A 21,746-nucleotide genomic window follows, 5' to 3' on the forward strand; every position below is an offset into this window, starting at 1 on the left:
CCATATCTGACTGTTTTTTTTTTTTTTTTCCTTTTTGGAAAATCTTTTTTGGGAACACTCGGACTTGGTTTGGGAGGGAAGGTACTATCCCCATGAGGGGAAGGTTATAAGTTAAGAGTGGAATATTTTTGAGTGACGGGGCTTTATTGGCCCGATCATATGTGTATATATGTGTATATATGTGTATAAACTTATAGATGTTCCCTTTTCTCCTCCTCCATGAGGTGGGTCTGTTATGGGGGAAATAGAGCACTAGGGAAATGACAGAGGAAAGATCCAGAAAATAGGTGGGCTAGTAGGCCAGTATCTCCAGCCACACTCTTTTTTTTTTTTTTGGGGGGGGGTTTAAGGGGGGGGTTTGTGAGGGGAGGGGTGGGGAGGGGGAGTTGTATCGGGAAAGGAAAAGAAAAAGGGAAAAAAAAAAAAAAAAAGGGAAAAGAAGGGGGGTGGGGGGCGTTTTGAGGAGAACGGTTTTTTTGGGGGGGGGGCCTCACTAAGTCACTTTGTCACTAGAACCCTAGATCTGTTTGATTTAAAGATCAGGGAAGGTATAATATAAGACACACTGAGTCTATAAATAAGGGGATTTTTTTTTTTTTTTTTTTTTTTTTTTTTGATTAGAGGAGTTCCAATAAAAGGCTGACACATTCACATCTACACACTTTGAAACACTAAAGGCCAATAGGCCATGATATTTTTTTTGGAATAGGATATAGAGGTGGGAGGGAAGGGTAAGGGGTAAGGGACGATGGTATAGGGGTAGGTGGGGAGGGTAAGAGTGGGTGAGAGAGTGTTGGGGATAATAGGGGCCTAATAAGAAGACCTAGTAGGAAAACGAAGGAAGAAGGAAGAGGCAAGAGTAAGGGAAGGGAAAGGGGAATGGAATCTTCTTCTTTCTTTCTCCTTTCTTGGTGGAGATACAAGAAGGGGGGACAGACATAAAGAGTTAAGATATGGGGTAGGAGGTTAGGAGAGAGAGAGGGGAGAGGGGGGGAGTTTAGAAGTACGTTGGGGGTAACATGTTAAAGAGGGGTTTAAAAGGTGAAGGAGAGTGGAGACAGGGAAGGGGGGGAAAAGAGAGAAAGAGAAAAGGAATTCTTACCTCTAAATGGTAGACAGTTAGACAGAGATTTATATGTCTAAAAGGTGCTTATATAGTATATGTATACAATTGAATATATCTAAGCGGTAAGGTCTCTATGAAGGGGGGGATATCCCATTTCTCGTGTGCTCGACCAGAATTGAGGGGTGGAGGGGACTGAAAGGGGTAACTCAGGGAAACGCACCCGGACTTACAACAGGGCGTGACTCTCCTCGGTGCTCACACACCTTAGCCCACTAAAGCGCCTCTCCTCCGTGTGGAGGGAAGTCGGAGACGCTTAATATTTTTTTTTTTTTTTTTTTTTTTTTTTTTTTTTTTTTTTTTTTGTCCTCACTGGGATCCTAGGGGACCAACCGGTTTGAAGGACTAGAGAAAATATACATTTTTTTTTTTTTTTTTTTTTTTTTTTTTTTTTTTTTTTTTTTTTTTTCTCTCCTTCCTCTCTCTCGTTTCTCCTCCCTCTCCCCTCTCTCGCCCGTTTTCTCTCCCTCTTTTGGGGGGGACTCCCTTATCTTTTAGCCCTTTATTTCCTCATTGGGCACCTCTATTAGTTTCCCAAGGAGCCACGTGAGTGAGATTTTAAAATGGCTAAGATCAATTTGATGTCTTATAATGTAAAAGGGTTAAATAACCCTGAGAAAAGAGCTAAATTGTTAGCAGAACTATGGAGACTAAAGACACAGGTCGTCTTTCTCCAAGAGACTCATTTTAAGAAAAATAAAAACCCAAAACTGGGCAATCATAGATTTCCAATAGTCTATCAGAGTTCCTCATCGACAACAAAGACGAAGGGGGTGGCAATTATGTTATCAAAGACAATTAGATGGAAAGAATTAAAGGTAATTCAGGATGAGGAAGGGCGTTTACTTATAGTAAAAGGATACCTAAACGACCAGAAAGTAACTCTGGTTAATGTCTATATGCCTAATGAAGGACAGATTGCAGCGTTGGAGAAATACATTAATGTGATTCAGTTGAATGCAGAAGGAAGAATCATATTGGCAGGGGATTTAAATATGGCCCTAGACCCTATCTTAGATACATCTAAGGGAACATCACACCTATCATATAGCAAATTAAGTAAAGCAAAGCGTTTGCTACAGAAGATACAGGTGGTAGATAGTTGGAGGACTAGTCATACCCATGAGAGAGACTATACCTTTTTTTCAGCCAAACATAAAACATATTCCCGAATAGACTATATATTTATATCACAGAATATTTTACAGAATATTGTGGAGGCCTCCATTGGATCATTTACAATCTCTGATCACTCACCAACAAATTGTAAACTGGAATGGGGAGAACCGGTAGCGCGCGAGTGGCACTGGAAAATAAACGAGTCCCTTCTGAAAGACCCAGAATATGAGGAAAAAATAGTGCAGGAAATGGAAGGGTTCTTTTCTGATAATGAGGTGGGAGAGGTGTCGCCTAGCTGTATTTGGGAAACGCATAAATGCTTTATGAGAGGGATTTTAATCTCAATGGGAACACAAAGGAAACGTAAGATAGGGAGACAGATAGAAACATTATTGGGAGAAATTCGTAAATTAGAAAATGTACATAAAAAAACGTTGGCTATTCAGATTGAGGAGAAGCTGAGGCAGACACGAGAGGAACTAAATCTGTTACTAACAGACAATGCAAAAGCCTCACTAAAAAGAGGTAAACGTGCCTTCTATGAATATGGCAATAAGCCGAGTAGAATGCTAGCGAGGGCTTTAAGAGAAACGAGGAACCAAAATCATATAGATGGCATCAAAACAACAGGAGATAGGATAGTGAAATCCTCACAAGAAATTGCAAAAGTATTTAAAAATTATTATACGAAATTATATCAATTAAAAGAAGAGAGGGATACAGGAAAGAGGAGTAGGCAGGAGGAGAAGATAAAGGAATATATAGAGAAGGCGGGAATGCCGAAATTGGCAGAGGAAATTGGGAGAGATATGGAAGGGCCGATCACGGCCGAAGAATTCACAAATACTCTCAAACTGCTAAAGACAGGTAAAGCCCCCGGCCCCGACGGGTTTACCCTCTTTTACTATCGGACCTATGCAGAAAAATTGATGCCAAGATTTTTAAAAGCTTATAACGCGATAAGAGAAGGACAGGGGATACCGGAGGAAGCCCTTATGGCACATATAGCGGTGATACCCAAGGAGGGAAAAGATTTAACATTATGTTCCAATTATCGCCCTATATCGTTATTAAACGTTGACTTGAAGATCTTTACAAAAATTCTAGCAAATAGAATATTACCACATATCCCTGATTTGATACACCAAGATCAGGTGGGATTTACCCCAGGAAGGGAAGGCAGGGAAAATACGATGCGGGTGATTAATGCGATCCATCTCTCCCAGGTATCCAAGAAAACACTAGTTCTGGTATCCACCGACGCTGAAAAAGCGTTTGATAGGGTCGACTGGAAATTCTTAAAAGCAATTATAAAATATATCGGCTTGGGGGAGGGGATGCAAAGATGGGTTATGAGCCTATATTCACAGCCAAAAGCTAGAATAAAGATAAACGAGACGATGTCGGAACCCTTTGAGATACGGAATGGGACGCGGCAAGGCTGTCCCCTGTCACCAATTATTTTTATTTTGACACTTGAACCCTTTCTGAGGACGATAAGGATGAATACCGATATTAGAGGCATCTGTGTAAAGGGAGGAACATACAAGTTAGCTGCTTTTGCGGATGATTTGATGTTTTCTCTTACGGAACCTGTTTTATCTCTTCCCCCATTGCTAGCTGAGATTGCTGAATATGGCGTGCTATCAAATTTTAAAGTAAACTATGACAAGTCGGAGGCAATGGGGGTGGAGATGAATATGGTACAACAACGACAATTAGCCGCCTCTTTTTCATTTAAATGGACAAATTCTCATATTGGATATCTGGGGACTAAAATCCCGAAGAAACTAAATAGAATCTTAGAGCTTAATTTAGCACCGTTGACAAGGCAAATAAAACGTGATTTACAGAAATGGGATAAGGAGGTTTTTACCTGGTTTGGCAGGGTCAATATTATAAAGATGAATGCAATGCCTAGGATATTATATCTATTACAGACACTCCCTACCAGTATACCTCAAGGGTTCTTGAAAGAGATTAGAATGAAGTTTGCGGGATTCATATGGGCAGGGAAACCAGCCAGAGTCAGAAGAGATATCTTAACTTTACCTAAAGAAAAAGGGGGCATAGGTTTCCCAGATCCACTCGCATACTATGAGGCTGTACATTTGTCAAGAGTTCTTGATTGGTGTGCTACCCCGAAGATTAAACCATGGATTCTCTTAGAACAGGCAATGATAGAAATACCGTTGGAAGGACTAATTTGGCTTTCTAAATCCATTTTACCACAATCAGTTAAAAAGCATCCAACAATAGGGACGACAATTAATGTGGTGAAAAAAGTATTTAGAAAATCAAATGATGAAACAGAAGCAAATCCTCTGACTCCGGTCCTGGGAAACCCGGCATTTATGCCGGGTATAAACGACCCAGGGTTCGAGAATTTAAAAAGACAAGGCAAAACCAGATTGATTCACTTTCAGAAGGAAAATCGGGTAATGACATGGGAGGAAATTGAAAGCGAACTAGCGGAGGTTCTAGAACCATTCAGGCGAAGACAGCTAAGGGGGTTCCTGCGATCAATACAGAGCCAGACAACAGTGAGGACGAGTTTGTCGGAATTTGAGAAATTGTGTCTTAAGGGAGAGGCGATGAGACACTCGTTATCAATATTTTATTCCCTGGTAAATGAACTTAAAGCTCCACAAGAAATAGGCTTTATACATGCTTGGGAGAGAGATCTAGGGGTAACTTTTACAGAGAACCAGAAGGGAAAAATTTTTGAGTTTAATCATAAAGCCTCTCTAGCATCCAAATACCAGGAGGGAGGATATAAGATCCTGAGTAGGTGGTATAGGACCCCGGAAGTTTTAAACCAAATTTTTCCACAAGCGTCAAATCTTTGTTGGCGATGTTCAAAAGAAGAAGGAACTCTGATACATATTTTTTGGAACTGTGAAGGAGTGAAAGAATTTTGGAGGATGGTGTCTGAGGAAATAGAAGAGATAACTGAAATGTCTCTTGGAGAGAATCCAGCGGTCTACCTGTTGTTGGACATCCCTATATCAGTAGTTAAGTACAAAAAATCTTTGGTAAAACACTTACTAATAACAGCTAGAGCTTGCATTCCAGCTTTATGGAAGAGCACGTGTTCACCAAGTAGACCTCAATGGCATGAAAAAATCAGGGAAATCCAATGTATGGAAAATCTCACGATGGCTCTGAGGGAACAGGAGGGGAAGTATAGGGAGATATGGGCCCCCTATGATAGGTATAGGGAACGAGGGGAGTAGGGGGGGGGAGAGGGAGGAACTGAAAGTATTGTTTTTTTTTTTTTTTTTTTTTTTTTTTTTTTTTTTTTTTTTTTTTGCCCGGGCTCGGGAAGGTTTTTTGGACAAGGGGTCCGGACGTCGGGGTGGGTGAGAGGGAGATTGGGTTTCTCAATTCCTTAAACAGAGAGAGGACAGGTTAAATGTCCCGGGGGAATAGGAAATAAGAAGAACGAGGAATCATTTTTGATTCATATGGTAGTATATGTGCTAGAAGCAGTTAAGCTTAGAGATAGGTCAGGAACAAATATAAAGTATAGTGGTTTGATTGTTGGCTTTTGTTTTCTGATATGATAATATCCCTGTTCTTATGGAATTGTGAAATGAGGAAAAATGAAAAATAAAGAATTTATAAAAAAAAAAAAAAAAAAAATGAATTTTGACTTTGGTGATGGTTTTTCCAAAGATGGGCGGTGGCGTCCATGTTGTCCTAGAAAGTCTATTTCGGTTTGCGTGGAGCAGGAGTTCTGTTTTTGATCCATTGAGTTTAAGGTGACTCTCCGTCATCTAGTTGTCTATAGAAGTGAGACATTGTTCTAGTCCGAGGTATTGGTCCTTTTTGTTGCTAATACGAAAGTAAAGTTGAGTGTCGTCGGCGTAGGAATGGTAGAGTAGGTCCTGGTTATTGATCATTTTGAGGAGAGGGCGGAGATAGATGTTAAATAGTATGGGCGACAGGGGTGATCCTTGAGGGACTCCGCATGACACGGCACGGTACAGTTTTACTGTCTGGGATCGATTTTCCAGGAATGATGTGAACCAGGGTAGATCCGAGTCTGCAACTCTGGCTACTTCTGTGAGGCGAGTCAGCAACATTTTGTGGTCTACTGTGTCAAAGGCAGCACTTAGGTCAAGCAGTATCAGAAGGCATGAATCTCCTTCGTCTGCTGCTTCGAGAACGTCATCCCATATTTTGATAAGTGCTGTTTCCGTCCCGTGACCTGGACGGAAACCCGATTGTAGTGGGTCCAGTATTTTGTGGGTGTCCAAATGGTGTTGTAGCTGTTGTACTACTGCTTTCTCCATAACCTTGGAGAAGACGTTGAGGCTGTTTATTTGGTAATATTTGATTATTCTAGCGTTTCTTTCAGGGCTGTGGAGTCGGAGTCTCGGAGTCGGAGTCGGGGGAAATTTTGGGTACCTGGAGTCGGAGTCGGCAAACAATGCACTGACTCCGACTCCTACTAAATTTAGATTGGAAATAAAAAAAAAAAGAGCAAGTTTAAATTTCCCAATTCACAAAAAGTTATAATTAATGACTTCTCTACTGTAAGAATAAAGACCAATGCATGCAGTGCCTCACGTAACCGCAAAACGAACACGTTAAGTGACCGTGAAGAAGCATGCTTTTCATGTGCTTCACTATATGGCACGCACCGCCCAATTTGGAGCTGCAATACTTATACTTTCCATAGTGTTGTGTTCTGCTTTTACAGGGAACGCATGTTAGAGAACCAGTAAGTGTCCAAATAAAAAAATTCCAACAGGAGTTTTATAAAGCACTAAAAGAAGTTGAAAAGTATGATCGCTCATCAAAACTTACTGTTGAAGAAGCCATCCTTGTTTATCCAGAGATCGTTAGTGATGTGGCCAGAATAGTTACTGCAATGCCACCCACCCAAGTCAGTGTCGAAAGATTATTTTCAGCCCTAAAAATAATAAAGTCTGACTTAAGAGCCTCTATGAAAGAGGATCTGGCAGAGGCAATTCTCTTCCTTAGAACTCCACATTGAATTGATTTGCATTTGCTAAGCCTAGAACTACATTTCAAGATTAATATAAACCATTTCTAGGTTTTACAGATTTTGTTTTTGGTTCATTATAGATAAGCTTTGTTTTTGTTCTAAAACAACCAAATAATGTGGTTTGTATTTTTGAACTGGTAAAGATCCTGTTCCTGATGTTTATGCCTGCTGCTACTATCCAGCCACTTGATTGTTTTCATTGTGTTTGCCTTTTGCTTAAACTGTGCAATACAGTAGTCTGTTGGCTTCCCAGCCAGTAGTCCTGTGGTAGGTTGCGTTTCTTTCCCTCAAGGAATGTATAAAATACATTTGCATATTAATACAGAGGAGTCGGAGTCGGAAGTACATAAAACTGAGGAGTCGGAGTCGGAACATTTATCTACCGACTCCACAGCCCTGGTTTCTTTTCTGTATAAATAAATTAGATTCTTATCAGTTTTACAAGTTATCATTCGTTACTGATTTTATTGGTTATAGCTGCAACTGCATTGGTTGGTTCTCATATAGACAAAGTTGTACTCACTTAATTCATGTATTATTAAGTGTATAAGTGAGATAGATAAAAATCGCCATATCACAATTATTAGTAGTTATGATTTATACACAATCATGTTTGTTACAATAAATGTTTTATTATATATTCAGAGTGGAAACCTTGAGGATTATAATAGTGTTATTAAAGAAGAGTACAAGCAAGAGGACGAGGAATATGGTGTAATGAAGGAGCTTTCAGGACACAAGGATATGATGGAGCCACCTAATACCAGGAACCCACCAGAGAGATGTCCCCGTCCTCTGTATTCCCGGGATTCCACACAGGAAGGTCACACCACCCCCCACCATCATCAGGTAGATGAGGAACAATCACTGATAGTATCCTTAGGATCTGTACATTATCTACATTGTTACCATTGATGTCATTTTTATCATATATTCAGAATGGAAACCTGAGAGCTCCTAAAGTTGAGGTGAAAGAAGAAATAAAAGAGGAGGATGATGAGGATAGGGTGATGGAGGAGTTTCCAAAAGGACACAAAGATCTGTACCAGGACACCATGGTGGAGTCATCCAGCTACAGAAACCCATCAGAGAGATGTCCCCGTCCTCTGTATTCCCGGGATTCCACACAGGAAGGTCACACCATCCCCCACCATCATCAGGTAGATGAGGAACAATCACTGATAGTATCATTAGGATCTGTACATTATCTGCATTGTTACCATTGATGTCATTTTTATTATATATTCAGAGTGAAAACCTGAGAGATTCTAAAGTTGAGGTTAAAGAAGAGATAAAAGAGGAGGAAGATGAGGATGGGGTGATGGAGGAAGAACACAAAGATCTGTACCAGGACACCATGGAGGAATCATCCAGCTACAGAAACCAACCAGAGAGATGTCCCCGTCCTCGGTATTCCCGTGATTCCACACAGGAAGGTCACACCATCCCTCAATATTACAAGGTTGGTGGGATGGAGATTGTAAAACACAGACTTATGGAGACGATGTGTGGATTTCTTATGTGATGTCACAATATTAAAGCTTTTATCTTACAGATGATATTCTCTCTCATTTTCTTGGTTTAGAGTGGAGATCCAATCGATATAGAATTTGAGGTGAAATCAGAAGAAGAAGAGACGTATGTGAGGGATGATCAGCAGTCCATGGAGGAGGATGGAATAACGGGGACATTTATAGAGGAGGACACTCCTACAGAGATCAGCACAGGTGGGTCATTAACATTAAATCCATTCCTCCACCTATACTGCTCACTGATTGGTCCAGAGTAGGGCGGGGACTGGGTGATATCAGCCTGTAATCCCCTGGTCACTTTCCTGAGCTGTGTTCCCCGTCCTGTATTCCTGTATTTCTCTCGGATAATATTCCTTCTCTGTGCTGCAGACACAATTTATGTCTCTAGACTGGATTTATGGAGATTCTGGGGTTCAGTTGGCAGCAAAATGTTGACTCTCACTATAGGCATTGTTCAACCTAGGCACCAGTGGCATGTGTCTTGGGTCTTCTGCCCCATGCCAGGGTATAGCAGGATCATTATCTTTGCAATTCACCCGGGTTACTTGCTCTGTTATTTGATGTCTGTGCCGGGTGGAGGGATATGTCTGTATAGTCTCAGACCCAAGTCACTGAGTGCAGTCTCAGGAGATGGGAGGCAGCGGTGTGGGATCTCTGCAACTTGTCTCCAGTAATCGATTCATCCACCACTGATTACTGAACATCAATATTATGAATCCTGACCCTTCACTATATAATTTATATTGTACATTACATACTCCTGACCCTTCACTATATACTCTATGTCGTACATTACATAATTCTGATTCTATATAGTCCTATCTGTTGTATCTTATACAATATGTTGTACATTACATAGTCCTGACTCATTCTCTCTCCCCTCTGCTATATATACACATAATATGTATTCTCTCTTTTGTTACACCCATTTCCTACCAGCTGGACATTTTATATCAGATGATGTGATTGGAGCACAGACTTTTACATGTAGATAATAATGTGATAACATCCTCCAACTTTGGAATCTTTAAACAGAAAGTGATAATGAGGGAGGAGTCAATAACCCAATGAAATGGTCTTCAGGATCAGTCCAGTCTTCATCTTGGTTGTTCTCCCCCATCCTCACTCTCTGACCTCTGGTGGGGCTCAGCCCGATGTTATTCATGACTAAATCATGGACTAAATAAGGAAGTGCAGGACTTCTTGTGTTGGGAAGATGGCAATGAGTGATAGAGGGGGAGGGAACACTCGTCCTATAATCCCCCTCATCACTGTCACTCCTATAAAAGACAGTTCTCGTTGTTTCCTCACTCTCTGACTAAGGTCCATAAATAAAGAAATGATCTGGTAGGAGATCAGAGGACCCATTTACTAGTTACCTTGAGGGGGGAATTGTAAGATCCTCAGCGACAAAGCTGCCTGGTGTGGGCGGAGTCCTGGTTTAGGGGAACCAATCAGCTCATGTCTAGTAATAATCTTTGTATTTCTATTTTAGTAGATGGACGGGAGATGAGGAAAACCTCAGAGGATTGTCTCACTTTGTCTCCAGACTGTAAAGTAGAAGATGAGGACATCACACAGTATAGTCCAGGAGAAAACCCGACTACCTCACATGTCCATCCGACACCACACAGTGTAGATGGACCATCTTATTCCTCTTATCCTGAGGAACCTCAGACTGTGCGGGACGGTGCCGGACCATCGTATTCCTCTTATCCCGAGGAACCTCAGACTGTGCGGGACGGTGCCGGACCATCGTATTCCTCTTATCCTGAGGAACCTCAGACTGTGCGGGACGGTGCCGGACTATCGTATTCCTCTTATCCTGAGGAACCTCAGACTGTGCGGGACGGTGCCGGACCATCGTATTCCTCTTATCCTGAGGAACCTCAGACTGTGCGGGACGGTGCCGGACCATCGTATTCCTCTTATCCTGAGGAACCTCAGACTGTGCGGGACGGTGCCGGACCATCGTATTCCTCTTATCCTGAGGAACCTCAGACTGTGCGGGACGGTGCCGGACCATCGTATTCCTCTTATCCTGAGGAACCTAAGACTGTGAGGGACGGTGCCGTCCTTCCAACAGACAAGAGGTTTTCCTGTACTGAGTGCGGGAAGTGTTTCCGTTTAAAGTCTGGTCTTACTGTTCATAAAAAAATTCATACAGGTGAGAAGCCACATTCCTGTTCTGAGTGCGGGAAATGTTTTATAAAAAAATCAAAACTTGTCACACATCAGAGGTCTCACACGGGTGAGAAGCCGTATTCCTGTCCTGAATGTGGGAAATGTTTTGCAGTTAAGTCGCTTCTTGACACACATCAGAGGTCTCACACGGGTGAGAAGCCGTATTCCTGTGATGAGTGCGGAAAATGTTTTACAGCTAAGTCCAGTCTTTATCCTCATCAGAGATCACACACAGGTGAGAAGCCATATTCCTGTCCTGAGTGCGGGAAATGTTTTTCAGTTAAGTCATATCTTGACAGACATCAGATGTCGCACACGGGTGAGAAGCCATATTCCTGTTTTGAGTGCGGGAAATGTTTTTCAGTTAAGACGAGTCTTAGCAAACATCAGAGGTTGCACACGAGTGAGAAGCCATATTTCTGTCCTGAGTGCGGGAAATGTTTTTCAGTTAAGTCATATCTTGACAGACATCAGATGTCGCACACGGGTGAGAAGCCGTATTCCTGTGATAAGTGCGGGAAATGTTTTTCAGTTAAGTGGCTTCTTGACACACATCAGAGGTCGCACACGGGTGAGAAGCCGTATTCCTGTGATGAGTGCGGAAAATGTTTTACATCTAAGTCCAATCTTTATCCTCATCAGAGATCACACACAGGTGAGAAGCCACATTCCTGTTCTGAGTGTGGGAAATGTTTTTTAGATAAGTCCAGTCTTTATAAGCATCAGAGATCACACACAGGTGAGAAGCCATATTCCTGTCCTGAGTGCGGGAAATGTTTTTCAGATAAGTCAGATCTTAAGAGACATCAGATGTCGCACACAGGTGAGAAGCCGTATTCCTGTCCTGAGTGCGGGAAATGTTTTTCAGTTAAGTCGAATCTTAGCAAACATCAGAAGTTGCACACGGGTGAGAAGCCGTATTCCTGTCCTGAGTGCGGGAAATGTTTTTCAGTTAAGTCGAATCTTAGCAAACATCAGAGGTTGCACACGGGTGAGAAGCCGTATTCCTGTCCTGAGTGCGGGAAAGGTTTTTCACAGAAGGCCCATCTTTACAGACATCAGAGATCACACACGGGGAAGAAGCCACGTTCCTGTCCTGAGTGAGTGAGGGGGTGTATTGTAGTAAAACTGCCTAAATTTTCATGTGCAACCGTCACACATACTAAAAAAAATGTCAACCGGGACATAAGTGTAGCAGTGACATCAGCGCGTCGCTCCGCCCTACGTGTTTCGTCATATGTTTGACGTCGTCCAGGGGCACCTTTTTAAGAGCAATAAAATGTAAGGACTTTACTCTATGCAGAGCCTCTTTTCATTTTTCGAATGTCCGTAGGGCTCAATATTGAGTTGGCCCACCTTTTGCAGCTTCAACTCTTCTGGGAAGGCCTTCCACAAGGTTTACAAGTGTGTCTTTGGAAATGTTTGACCATTCTTCCAGAAGCGCACTTATGAGGTCAGGCACTGATGTCGGCCTGGTTCGCAGTCTCCGCTCTAAATTATCACAAAGGTGTTCGCATTGAGGTCAGGCCAGTTAAGTTCCTCCACCCCAAACTCGCTCATCCATGTCTTTTGGAAGAATGGTCAAACATTCCCATAAACGCACTCCTAAACCTTCCCAGAAGAGTTGAAGCTGTTGTAGCTGCAAAGGGCGGGGCCAACTCAATATTCAACCCTACGGACTGAGACTGGGATGCCATTAAAGTTCATGTGCGTGTAAAGGCAGGTGTCTCAATACTTTTGGTAACATAGTGTATGTGGATTACACGTGTTTCTCAACTGCCCTAGAGCTTGGGTTAATGACTGTGCTCTTGGAATACAATTGTCTCCTAGTTGTCCATCAATGGCTGAGGGTAAAGACTGTATAAATAATGCTGTTGCCCATAGGAACCTCTGCGGAAAAGTTTGTTTCTGTCAAAAACAAATGCTTTGCTATTTCCACCAAGGTACCAGCTGCCAGTGTATATAGAGAAGTTGTCCTCCAAATTGCTGCTGAATTCAGTTTTGGGCATCCTGTAACCCCTCATCCCGATCCAAGTTATATTCCCTCAATAAAACATTAAAACAAGCCCGAGGACTGGTTTCTGTGTCTGGATGCAAGTTGGAAAATGCATGTTGTCTGGCTGGGCAGGGATAGTGGGCCCCAAAATTTAGTTGGCCCTCTAGGGGTTGCGCTACGCTTGTACACAATTGTCCCCATAAAGCAAAGCTCCACTTCTGTAAATTAGCACTATTTTGAGGATAAGCGGGTACGGAGGTGTGAGAAAGGAGGGAGGAGCTCTGCATACCGGAGGGGAGCTCTTTGTAGTGGGGGTGAGAGGAGGAGTTCTGTGTACTGGAGGGGAGCTCTTTGTACTGGGGGTGAGAGGAGGAGTTCTGTGTACTGGGGGTGAGAGGAGGAGTTCTGTGTACTGGGGAGATCGGAAGAAGGGGGAAACTTTGTATTTGGGGGTGAGGGGCTCTGAGTACTGGGGAATGGTTGGAGGGAAGGCCATGTGTGGAAGGGGGAGCTATGTTTACTGGGGTGGGAGGAAGGGAGAGGAGCTCTGTACTGGGGGGGGGGGGGTTGTGTACTGGATTGAGAGAGGGGAAGGGGAGCTCTGAATCTGGGTGGTTGGAAACATTATAAATTGGGGTTTGGAGGAAAGGGAGCTCTGTTTACTGGGGGAGCTCTACACTTAGAGGGGCTCTGCATACCGGGGGTGCACTGTGTACTGGGGTGTGGGAAGAGGGGGAGGCTCTGTGAGGGGAGAGCACTGTACTTAGGCCGCATTCACACCTGAGCGTTTTGTCGCCTGAAGCATGAAGCACCAAAACATAAAAATACATTATTCTCTATGGAGATGGTTCACATCTCCACTCCAAAACGCCTGAAGCTCAAACAAGTTCCGGACACTTTTTTGTTGCGCGAATTGGGCGGATTTAGGCATTTTAGAACGTTTGTATTCCCCTAAAAAGTAATGGAAACGCTCGATTCAATCGTCTAGCGCGACAATGAGCGTTTATACGGGCGTTTTGTCACTTTAGTCTGTTGTGTGAAATAGAACATTTCACCCAGGCAGAAGATAAAAAAATCTACAAACATAGCAACAAGTGATGAAAGAGGTGATCATTTTTCCTATTGGCTAAAAGAAAAAAAGGTCGGACAACGCTGTATGCAAAAGCGGGGGTGTGATAAGGGGTAGCTCTTTGCAGGGGGGAAGTTTTCCAGTAACCTCAAAATAGGAAAAAGCACTCAACACTGTCTGGCTGTCAGGTCCTGTGCTGGCCATGGCTTGTAGGTCAGGTGCTGGTCATGGCATGTGGGTTCTTCTGGCCATGGCCTGTGGGTCCTTCTGGGAGCTGGCTGCTGGCATGTGGGTCCTGCTATCCTCTGGCCTGTGGTTTAAAGCGGGGGTTCACCCTATTAATAAAAATAAAACATTTTTTTTTCCTCTAGCATAAAATGATGCCTGTCTTTATTTTTTTAGCCCCGTACTCACTGTGCAATCGTAGAGACAAGATTCCGACTCCCCTCTGGGAATGGGCGTTCCTATGGAGAGGGAAGGTGATTGACGGCCGGCTCTGGCACGTCACGCTTCTCCGGAAATAGCCGTAATAGGACTTGGCGCTTCACGGCGCCTGCGCATAGTCTGTGCGCAGGCGCCGTATAGCGCCGTGAAGAGCCGAGACCTGTTCCGGCTGTCTTCGGGGAGCGTGACGTGCCAGAGCCGGCCGTCAATCACCTTCCCTCTCCATAGGAACGCCCATTCCCCGCGGGGAGTCGGAATCTTGTCTCTACGATTGCACAGTGAGTACGGGGCTAAAAAAATAAAGACAGGCATACTGTAGCTCGCGCTACTATGCCTCATTTTATGCTAAAATGTTGTCATGGAGGGTGAACCACCGCTTTAACAGGCCACTTAACTGGACTTGCTCCCCAGACCTAAGGCTGCCAGCCCTCCCCTGCCACAGACTGGGGTGCCATTAAAGTTCATGTAAAGGCAGGCATCCCAATACTTTTATACAAGAACAAGTCTCCTGCGCTCTGATATTTTATAGGGAGTACTATGAAGTGGTGCGGTTCAATTGAAAGTTATCATCTAGAGTCTTGCAGCCCTCCTCAGAATCGTGGGTATTCATGAAACTATAAAAGAGAAGAAAGAGAGCGGAGGGCGCACCGACCTCGTGTGATACTGATAAAAAATATTTATTCCAATAGTAAAATCAATGGTTATACTCACAAAATTGGAGTTAAAATCAGGCTTTAAAAATGAGTACAGCAGATGTCCAGCATCGTCAGTGGAACACGAATAATCGTTTGAACCAATCAGTAGATGTAAAAGCTGACGCGTTTCGGGGGCGTACCCCTTTCCTCAGAGCTAACGTGGTCTGCAGTCCCAATACTTTTGGCAATGTAGTGTATAAGGATATACAGTACAAACATGCACAGCACAACGTCACGCTCACACTACACCACGTTTCTCTGGGCTGCAAATTCTCTGAGCTCCACAAGGTGGTGATCTCACTTTTACCCAGGCAATTTTCTATGGAGGACAGGAAGTGATGTCACACACAGACAGGAAGTTCCGGGTGAGAGGTGAGTCGGGAGGAAGTAGAGAGGAGACATTGTTGGACCTGGCAGCAGATGAGGTAATAAGATATTATTATTATACGGGATTTATATGGCGCCAACAGTTTGTTCTGCACTTTACAACATGAGGGCAGACAGTACAGTTACAATACAGGAGGAATCATAGGGTCCGGCTCATTAGAGCTTGCAATCTAAGGATATTATTTTCTATTTACACCCAGTAACCCCGTCATGTCCGTCCTCTTCCTCCATAGTCCCTGTGACGTCTTTTATCTCCAGCAGATGATGATACACACATATATAGTGTGGGAACCTAGATTAAGCCCTTCAGGGGCAGAACATTTCCCCACTTACCGGGCCGGAACATTCCCTTCATTTTGGAGATAAATTCCAGTAATATGTTCCTGTAAATCCAGTAACCTCAAAATAGAAAATTGCACTCAACACTGTCTGGCTGTCAGGTCCTGTGCTGGCCATGGCCTCTGGGTCCTGCTGGGAGCTAGCCATGGCCTGTAAGTCTTGCTGGGAGCTGGCTGCTGGCATGCAAGTTCTGCTAGCCGCTGGCCTGTGGTTCAACGGTCAAAGTTTTTCACCTTAACCACTTAAGCCCCGGACCAATATGCTGGCTAAAGACCCAAGGGGTTTTTACAGTTCGGGACTGCGTCGCTTTAACAGACAATTGCGCGGTCGTGCGACGTGGCTCCCAAACAAAATTGGCATCCTTTTTTCCCCACAAATAGAGCTTTCTTTTGGTGGTATTTGATCACCTCTGCGGTTTTTATTTTTTGCGCTATAAACAAAAATAGAGCGACAATTTTGAAAAAAATGCAATATTTTTTTACTTTTTGCTGTAATAAATATCCCCCAAAAACATATATAAAAATTTTTTTTTCCTCAGTTTAGGCCGATACGTATTCTTCTACCTATTTTTGGTAAAAAAAATCACAATAATCGTTTATCGGTTGGTTTGCGCAAAATTTATAGCGTTTACAAAATAGGGGATAGTTTTTTTGCATTTTTATTTTTTTTACTAGTAATGGTGGCGATCAGCGATTTTTTTTTCGTGACTGCGACATTATGGCGGACACTTCGGACAATTTTGACACATTTTTGGGACCATTGTCATTTTCACAGCAAAAAAATGCATTTAAATTGCATTGTTTATTGTGAAAATGACAGTTGCAGTTTGGTTAAACACAGGGGGCGCTGTAACATTTAGGGATCACTGTGTATGTGTTTACTAGTGTAGGGGGGTGTGGCTGTAGGATTGACATCATCGATCGAGTCTCCCCTATAAAAGGGATCACTCGATCGATGCGCCGCCACAGTGAAGCACGGGGAAGCCGTGTTTACACACGGCTCTCCCCGTTCTTCAGCTCCGGGGAGCGATCGCGACGGAGCGGCTAAAAACAAATAGCCGCGCCGTCGTCCCGGATCGCACCCCGAGCGGACCCGACCTCCGCATGTACCGGGGGGGGTCCCGATCGGACACCCCACCCACGTCTAGGCAGGCACGTACAGGTACGTTGATGTGCCTGTCCGTGCCATTCTGCCGACGTAAATGTACATGAGGAGGTCGGCAAGTGGTTAATGCATTCTATGCATTAAGGTGAAAAAACTTCCGACTATACCAGCCCCCTGTTATACTTACCTGACCCCTCAAAAGTCCCGCGCTCGGCCCCGACATCCTCTTTGCCGCTCAGCCTGGCCGTTGAATGGCTGGAGCGGATGGATTGAAAGCAGCGCAGCCATTGTGTAGCGCTGCTGTCATTCACATCCAATGATGTGGCGGGCCGAGTAATACAGTGAGCGGCTATGGCCGCTCGCTGTATCACGGGAGCAGGCACGCAAGGACTCCACACAATGCGGGGAGGACCAGAGACAGCCGCCGAGGGACCCCAGAAGACGTGGATCGGGGCCACTCTGTGCAAAACGAGCTGCACAGTGGAGGTAAGTATAACATGTTTGCTATTTAAAAAGAAAAAACTTTAATCATGAGAGGTGGGCCTAGTTTCTGTTTTCTGCATTTCAAAAGACCAATGTCTGTTGTCTGCAAAGTAACTAAGTTACACTATTGTCTTTAGAGTGAGTAGCAGACATTGTGTCTTCACCTGATCATAAGTCCTTGAAATGCTAATTTATACTGAGATCAAGGAGGGTCACTTACCGGTACTTAACAACCATAAACATGGTAGACAGGAAGACACTCTTATTCGAGATGCATGATGACCAACTAGGATTGAATTTCAGCCAATCAGGATTCAATGCCACTTCTGAACCAATGAATGTAGTCCAGGGGTGTGATTGGTGGGGATTGGAATGAATGAATGAAAAACTTATATAGCGTTACATATGCAAACTGAATCGCCTCAAGGCGCTTGGTATATTTCCTTCTAATTTGGCCTTCAGAATAGGTGGGTCTTGAGTTTTTTCCTGAAGGCCTGGTGATTCATTTCCGTTGGGATATTGGTTGGTAATGCGTTCCACAGTCGAGTTCGTTGGACTGTGAATCCTCGTTCTCCTTTGGTCTTGTACCAGGCCTTGGGGATTTGTAGTAGATTTTGGTTAGTTGATCGAAGGAAGCGATTGGGGTTATGGTATTTTATTTTCTCACATAAATATTTGGACTGCAAATTTTCGTTCTCCTTTTGTCTTGTAATGGGCCTTGGGGATTTTAAGTAGATTTTGGTTAGTTGACTTGAGAAGGTGGTTGGGGTAGCGAACTGAATCGCCTCAAGGCGCTTGGTATCCATTTCCTTCTTTTTAGCCTTCAGAATAGGTGGGTCTTGAGTTTTTTCCTGAAGGCCTGGTGATTCACTTCTGTTTGGATGTTAGTTGGTAATGCATTCCAGAGTCGAGGTCGTTGGACTGCGAATCCTCGTTCTCCTTTGGTTTTGTACTGGGCCTTGGGGATTTGTAGTAGATTTTGGTTAGTTGATCGAAGGACACGATTGGGGATTTGGTATTTTATTTTCTCACATAAATATTGGGGGGCGATTCCTTGTATGCATTTGCTGCGTCAGGCAGAGGGCCTTAAATGTGACTTGGTCTTTTACGGCCAGCCAATGGAGGGATCTCGGGGAGGGAGTGATTGATTCCCAGGGTTTTTTTTTTCTGTTACCAGTCGTGCCGCAGTGTTCTGAACGACTTGTAACCGAGCAATCTGGTATTTTGGGAGTCCGAGGTAGAGGGAGTTTGCATAGTCGAGCCTGAAGTTGATAATTGTTCCAACCACTATTGCTGTGTCTTCTTTTGGGATGAAGGGAACGAGTCTTCGTAGTAGACGGAGAAGATGGTGGGATCCGCTGACTACTGATCGTATTTGTGCATCCATTGTCATGTCAGAGTCAAAAATGAATTTTGACTTTGGTGATGGTTTTTCCAAAGATGGGCGGTGGCGTCCATGTTGTCCTAGAAAGTCTGTTTCGGTTTGCGTGGAGCAGGAGTTCTGTTTTTGATCCATTGAGTTTAAGGTGACTCTCCGTCATCTAGTTGTCTATAGAAGTGAGACATTGTTCTAGTCCGAGGTATTGGTCCTTTTTGTTGCTAATACGAAAGTAAAGTTGAGTGTCGTCGGCGTAGGAATGGTAGAGTAGGTCCTGGTTATTGATAATTTTGAGGAGAGGGCGGAGATAGATGTTAAATAGTATGGGCGACAGGGGTGATCTTTGAGGGACTCCGCATGACACGGCATGGTACAGTTTTACTGTCTGGGATCGATTTTCCAGGAATGATGTGAACCAGGGTAGATCCGAGTCTGCAACTCTGGCTACTTCTGTGAGGCGAGTCAGCAACATTTTGTGGTCTACTGTGTCAAAGGCAGCACTAAGGTCCAGCAGTATCAGAAGGTATGATTCTCCTTCGTCTGCTGCTTCGAGAACGTCATCCCATATTTTGAGAAGTGCTGTTTCCGTCCCGTGACCTGGACGGAAACCCGATTGTAGTGGGTCCAGTAGTTTGTGGGTGCCCAAATGGTGTTGTAGCTGTTGTACTACTGCTTTCTCCATAACCTTGGAGAAGACGTTGAGGCTGTTTATAGGACTGGATTTCGTATCACCACCATTCTTTGTTTCCTTTGTGGTAACTTTCTTTCCTTTATGTATTAGTAATATATATTTTTAAATTGCAACATCTTTTTTTTGTATTACTTACTTGGTATTTTATTAATAACATAATTTCTTTAGGAGTTTTACCAGCTACATTATATTTGGTAATATCTGATTATTCTAGCGTTTCTTTTCTGTATAAATAAATAAGATTGTTATCCGTTTTGCAAGTTATCATTCGTTACTGATTTTATTGGTTATAGCTGCAACCGCATTGGTTGGTTCTTATATAGACAAAGTTGTACTCACTTAATTCTAATGTACCTGTATTATTAAGTGTATAAGTGAGATAGATACAAATCGCCATATCACAATTATTAGTAATTATGATTTATACACAATCATGTTTGTTACAATAAATGTTTTATTATATATTCAGAGTGGAAACCTTGAGGATTATAATAGTGTTATTAAAGAAGAGTACAAGCAAGAGGACGAGGAATATGGTGTAATGAAGGAGCTTTCAGGACACAAGGATATGATGGAGCCGCCTAATACCAGAAACCCTCCAGAGAGATGTCCCCGTCCTCTGTATTCCCGGGATTCCACACAGGAAGGTCACACCATCCCTCACCATCATCAGGTAGATGAGGAACAATCACTGATAGTATCATTAGGATCTGTACATTATCTGCATTGTTACCATTGATGTCATTTTTATTCTATATTCAGAGTGGAAACCTGAGAGATCCTAAAGTTGAGGTGAAAGAAGAAATAAAAGAGGAGGATGATGAGGATGGGGTGATGGAGGAGTTTCCAAAAGGACACAAAGATCTGTACCAGGACACCATGGTGGAGTCATCCAGCTACAGAAACCCACCAGAGAGATGTCCCCGTCTTCTGTATTCCCGGGATTCCACACAGGAAGGTCACACCATCCCCCACCATCATCAGGTAGATGAGGAACAATCACTGATAGTATCATTAGGATCTGTACATTATCTGCATTGTTACCATTGATGTCATTTTTATTCTATATTCAGAGTAAAAACCTGAGAGATTCTAAAGTTGAGGTTAAAGAAGAGATAAAAGAGGAGGATGATGAGGATATGGTGATGGAGGAAGAACACAAAGATCTGTACCAGGACACCATGGTGGAGTCATCCAGCTACAGAAACCAACCAGAGAGATGTCCCCGTCTTCGGTATTCCCGTGATTCCACACAGGAAGGTCACACCATCCCTCAATATTACAAGGTTGGTGGGATGGAGATTGTAAAACACAGACTCATGGAGACGATGTGTGGATTTTTTATGTGATGTCACAATATTAAAGCTCTTATTTTACAGATGATATTCTCTCTCTTTTTCTTGGTTTAGAGTGGAGATCCAATCGATATAGAATTTGAGGTGAAATCAGAAGAAGAAGAGACGTATGTGAGGGATGATCAGCAGTCTATGGAGGAGGATGGAATAACGGGGACATTTATAGAGGAGGACACTCCTACAGAGATCAGCACAGGTGGGTCATTAACACTAAATCCATTCCTCCACCCATACTGCTCACTGATTGGTCCAGAGTAGGGCGGGGACTGGGTGATATCAGCCTGTAATCCCCAGGTCACTTTCCTGAGCTGTGTTCCCCGTCCTGTATTCCTGTATTTCTCTCTGATAATCTTCCTTCTCTGTGCTGCAGACACAATTTATGTCTCTAGACTGGATTTATGGAGATTCTGGGGTTCAGTTGGCAGCAAAATGTTGACTCTCACTATAGGCATTGTTCAACCTAGGCACCAGTGGCATGTGTCTTGGGTCTTCTGCCCCATGCCAGGGTATAGCAGGATCATTATCTTTGCAATTCACCCGGGTTACTTGCTCTGTTATTTGCTGGCTGTGCCGGGTGGAGGGATATGTCTGTATAGTCTCAGACCCAAGTCACAGAGTGCAGTCTCAGGAGATGGGAGGCAGCGGTGTGGGATCTCTGCAACTTGTCTCATGAAAACATTTAATCCACCACTGATTACTGAATACCAATATCATGAGTCCTGACCCTTACACTATATCATTTATATTGTACATTACATACTCCTGACCCCTGCACTATATACTCTATATTGTACATTATATAATTCTGATACTATATAGTCCTATCTGTT

At 43.4% G+C, this 21,746-nt stretch overlaps 1 protein-coding gene across 1 annotated transcript in view; it reads left to right on the forward strand.

The window, feature by feature from the left end:
* LOC120910599 overlaps positions 1 to 21,746 on the forward strand; it is a gene marked incomplete at its 3' end in the record, with an annotated part of 60,884 nt that overhangs the window by 13,762 nt on the left and 25,376 nt on the right. The window contains exons 4-8 of the mRNA XM_040322357.1: positions 2,320 to 5,277; positions 7,905 to 7,973; positions 10,844 to 12,075; positions 12,341 to 12,395; positions 20,031 to 20,099. Coding sequence (XP_040178291.1) covers positions 2,320 to 5,277; positions 7,905 to 7,973; positions 10,844 to 12,075; positions 12,341 to 12,395; positions 20,031 to 20,099 — 4,383 coding nt within the window. The remainder of the gene's footprint in view (positions 1 to 2,319; positions 5,278 to 7,904; positions 7,974 to 10,843; positions 12,076 to 12,340; positions 12,396 to 20,030; positions 20,100 to 21,746) is intronic.

This window comes from Rana temporaria, chromosome 8 (assembly GCF_905171775.1).
Source record: "Rana temporaria chromosome 8, aRanTem1.1, whole genome shotgun sequence".
Taxonomy (NCBI): Eukaryota; Metazoa; Chordata; class Amphibia; order Anura; family Ranidae; genus Rana; species Rana temporaria.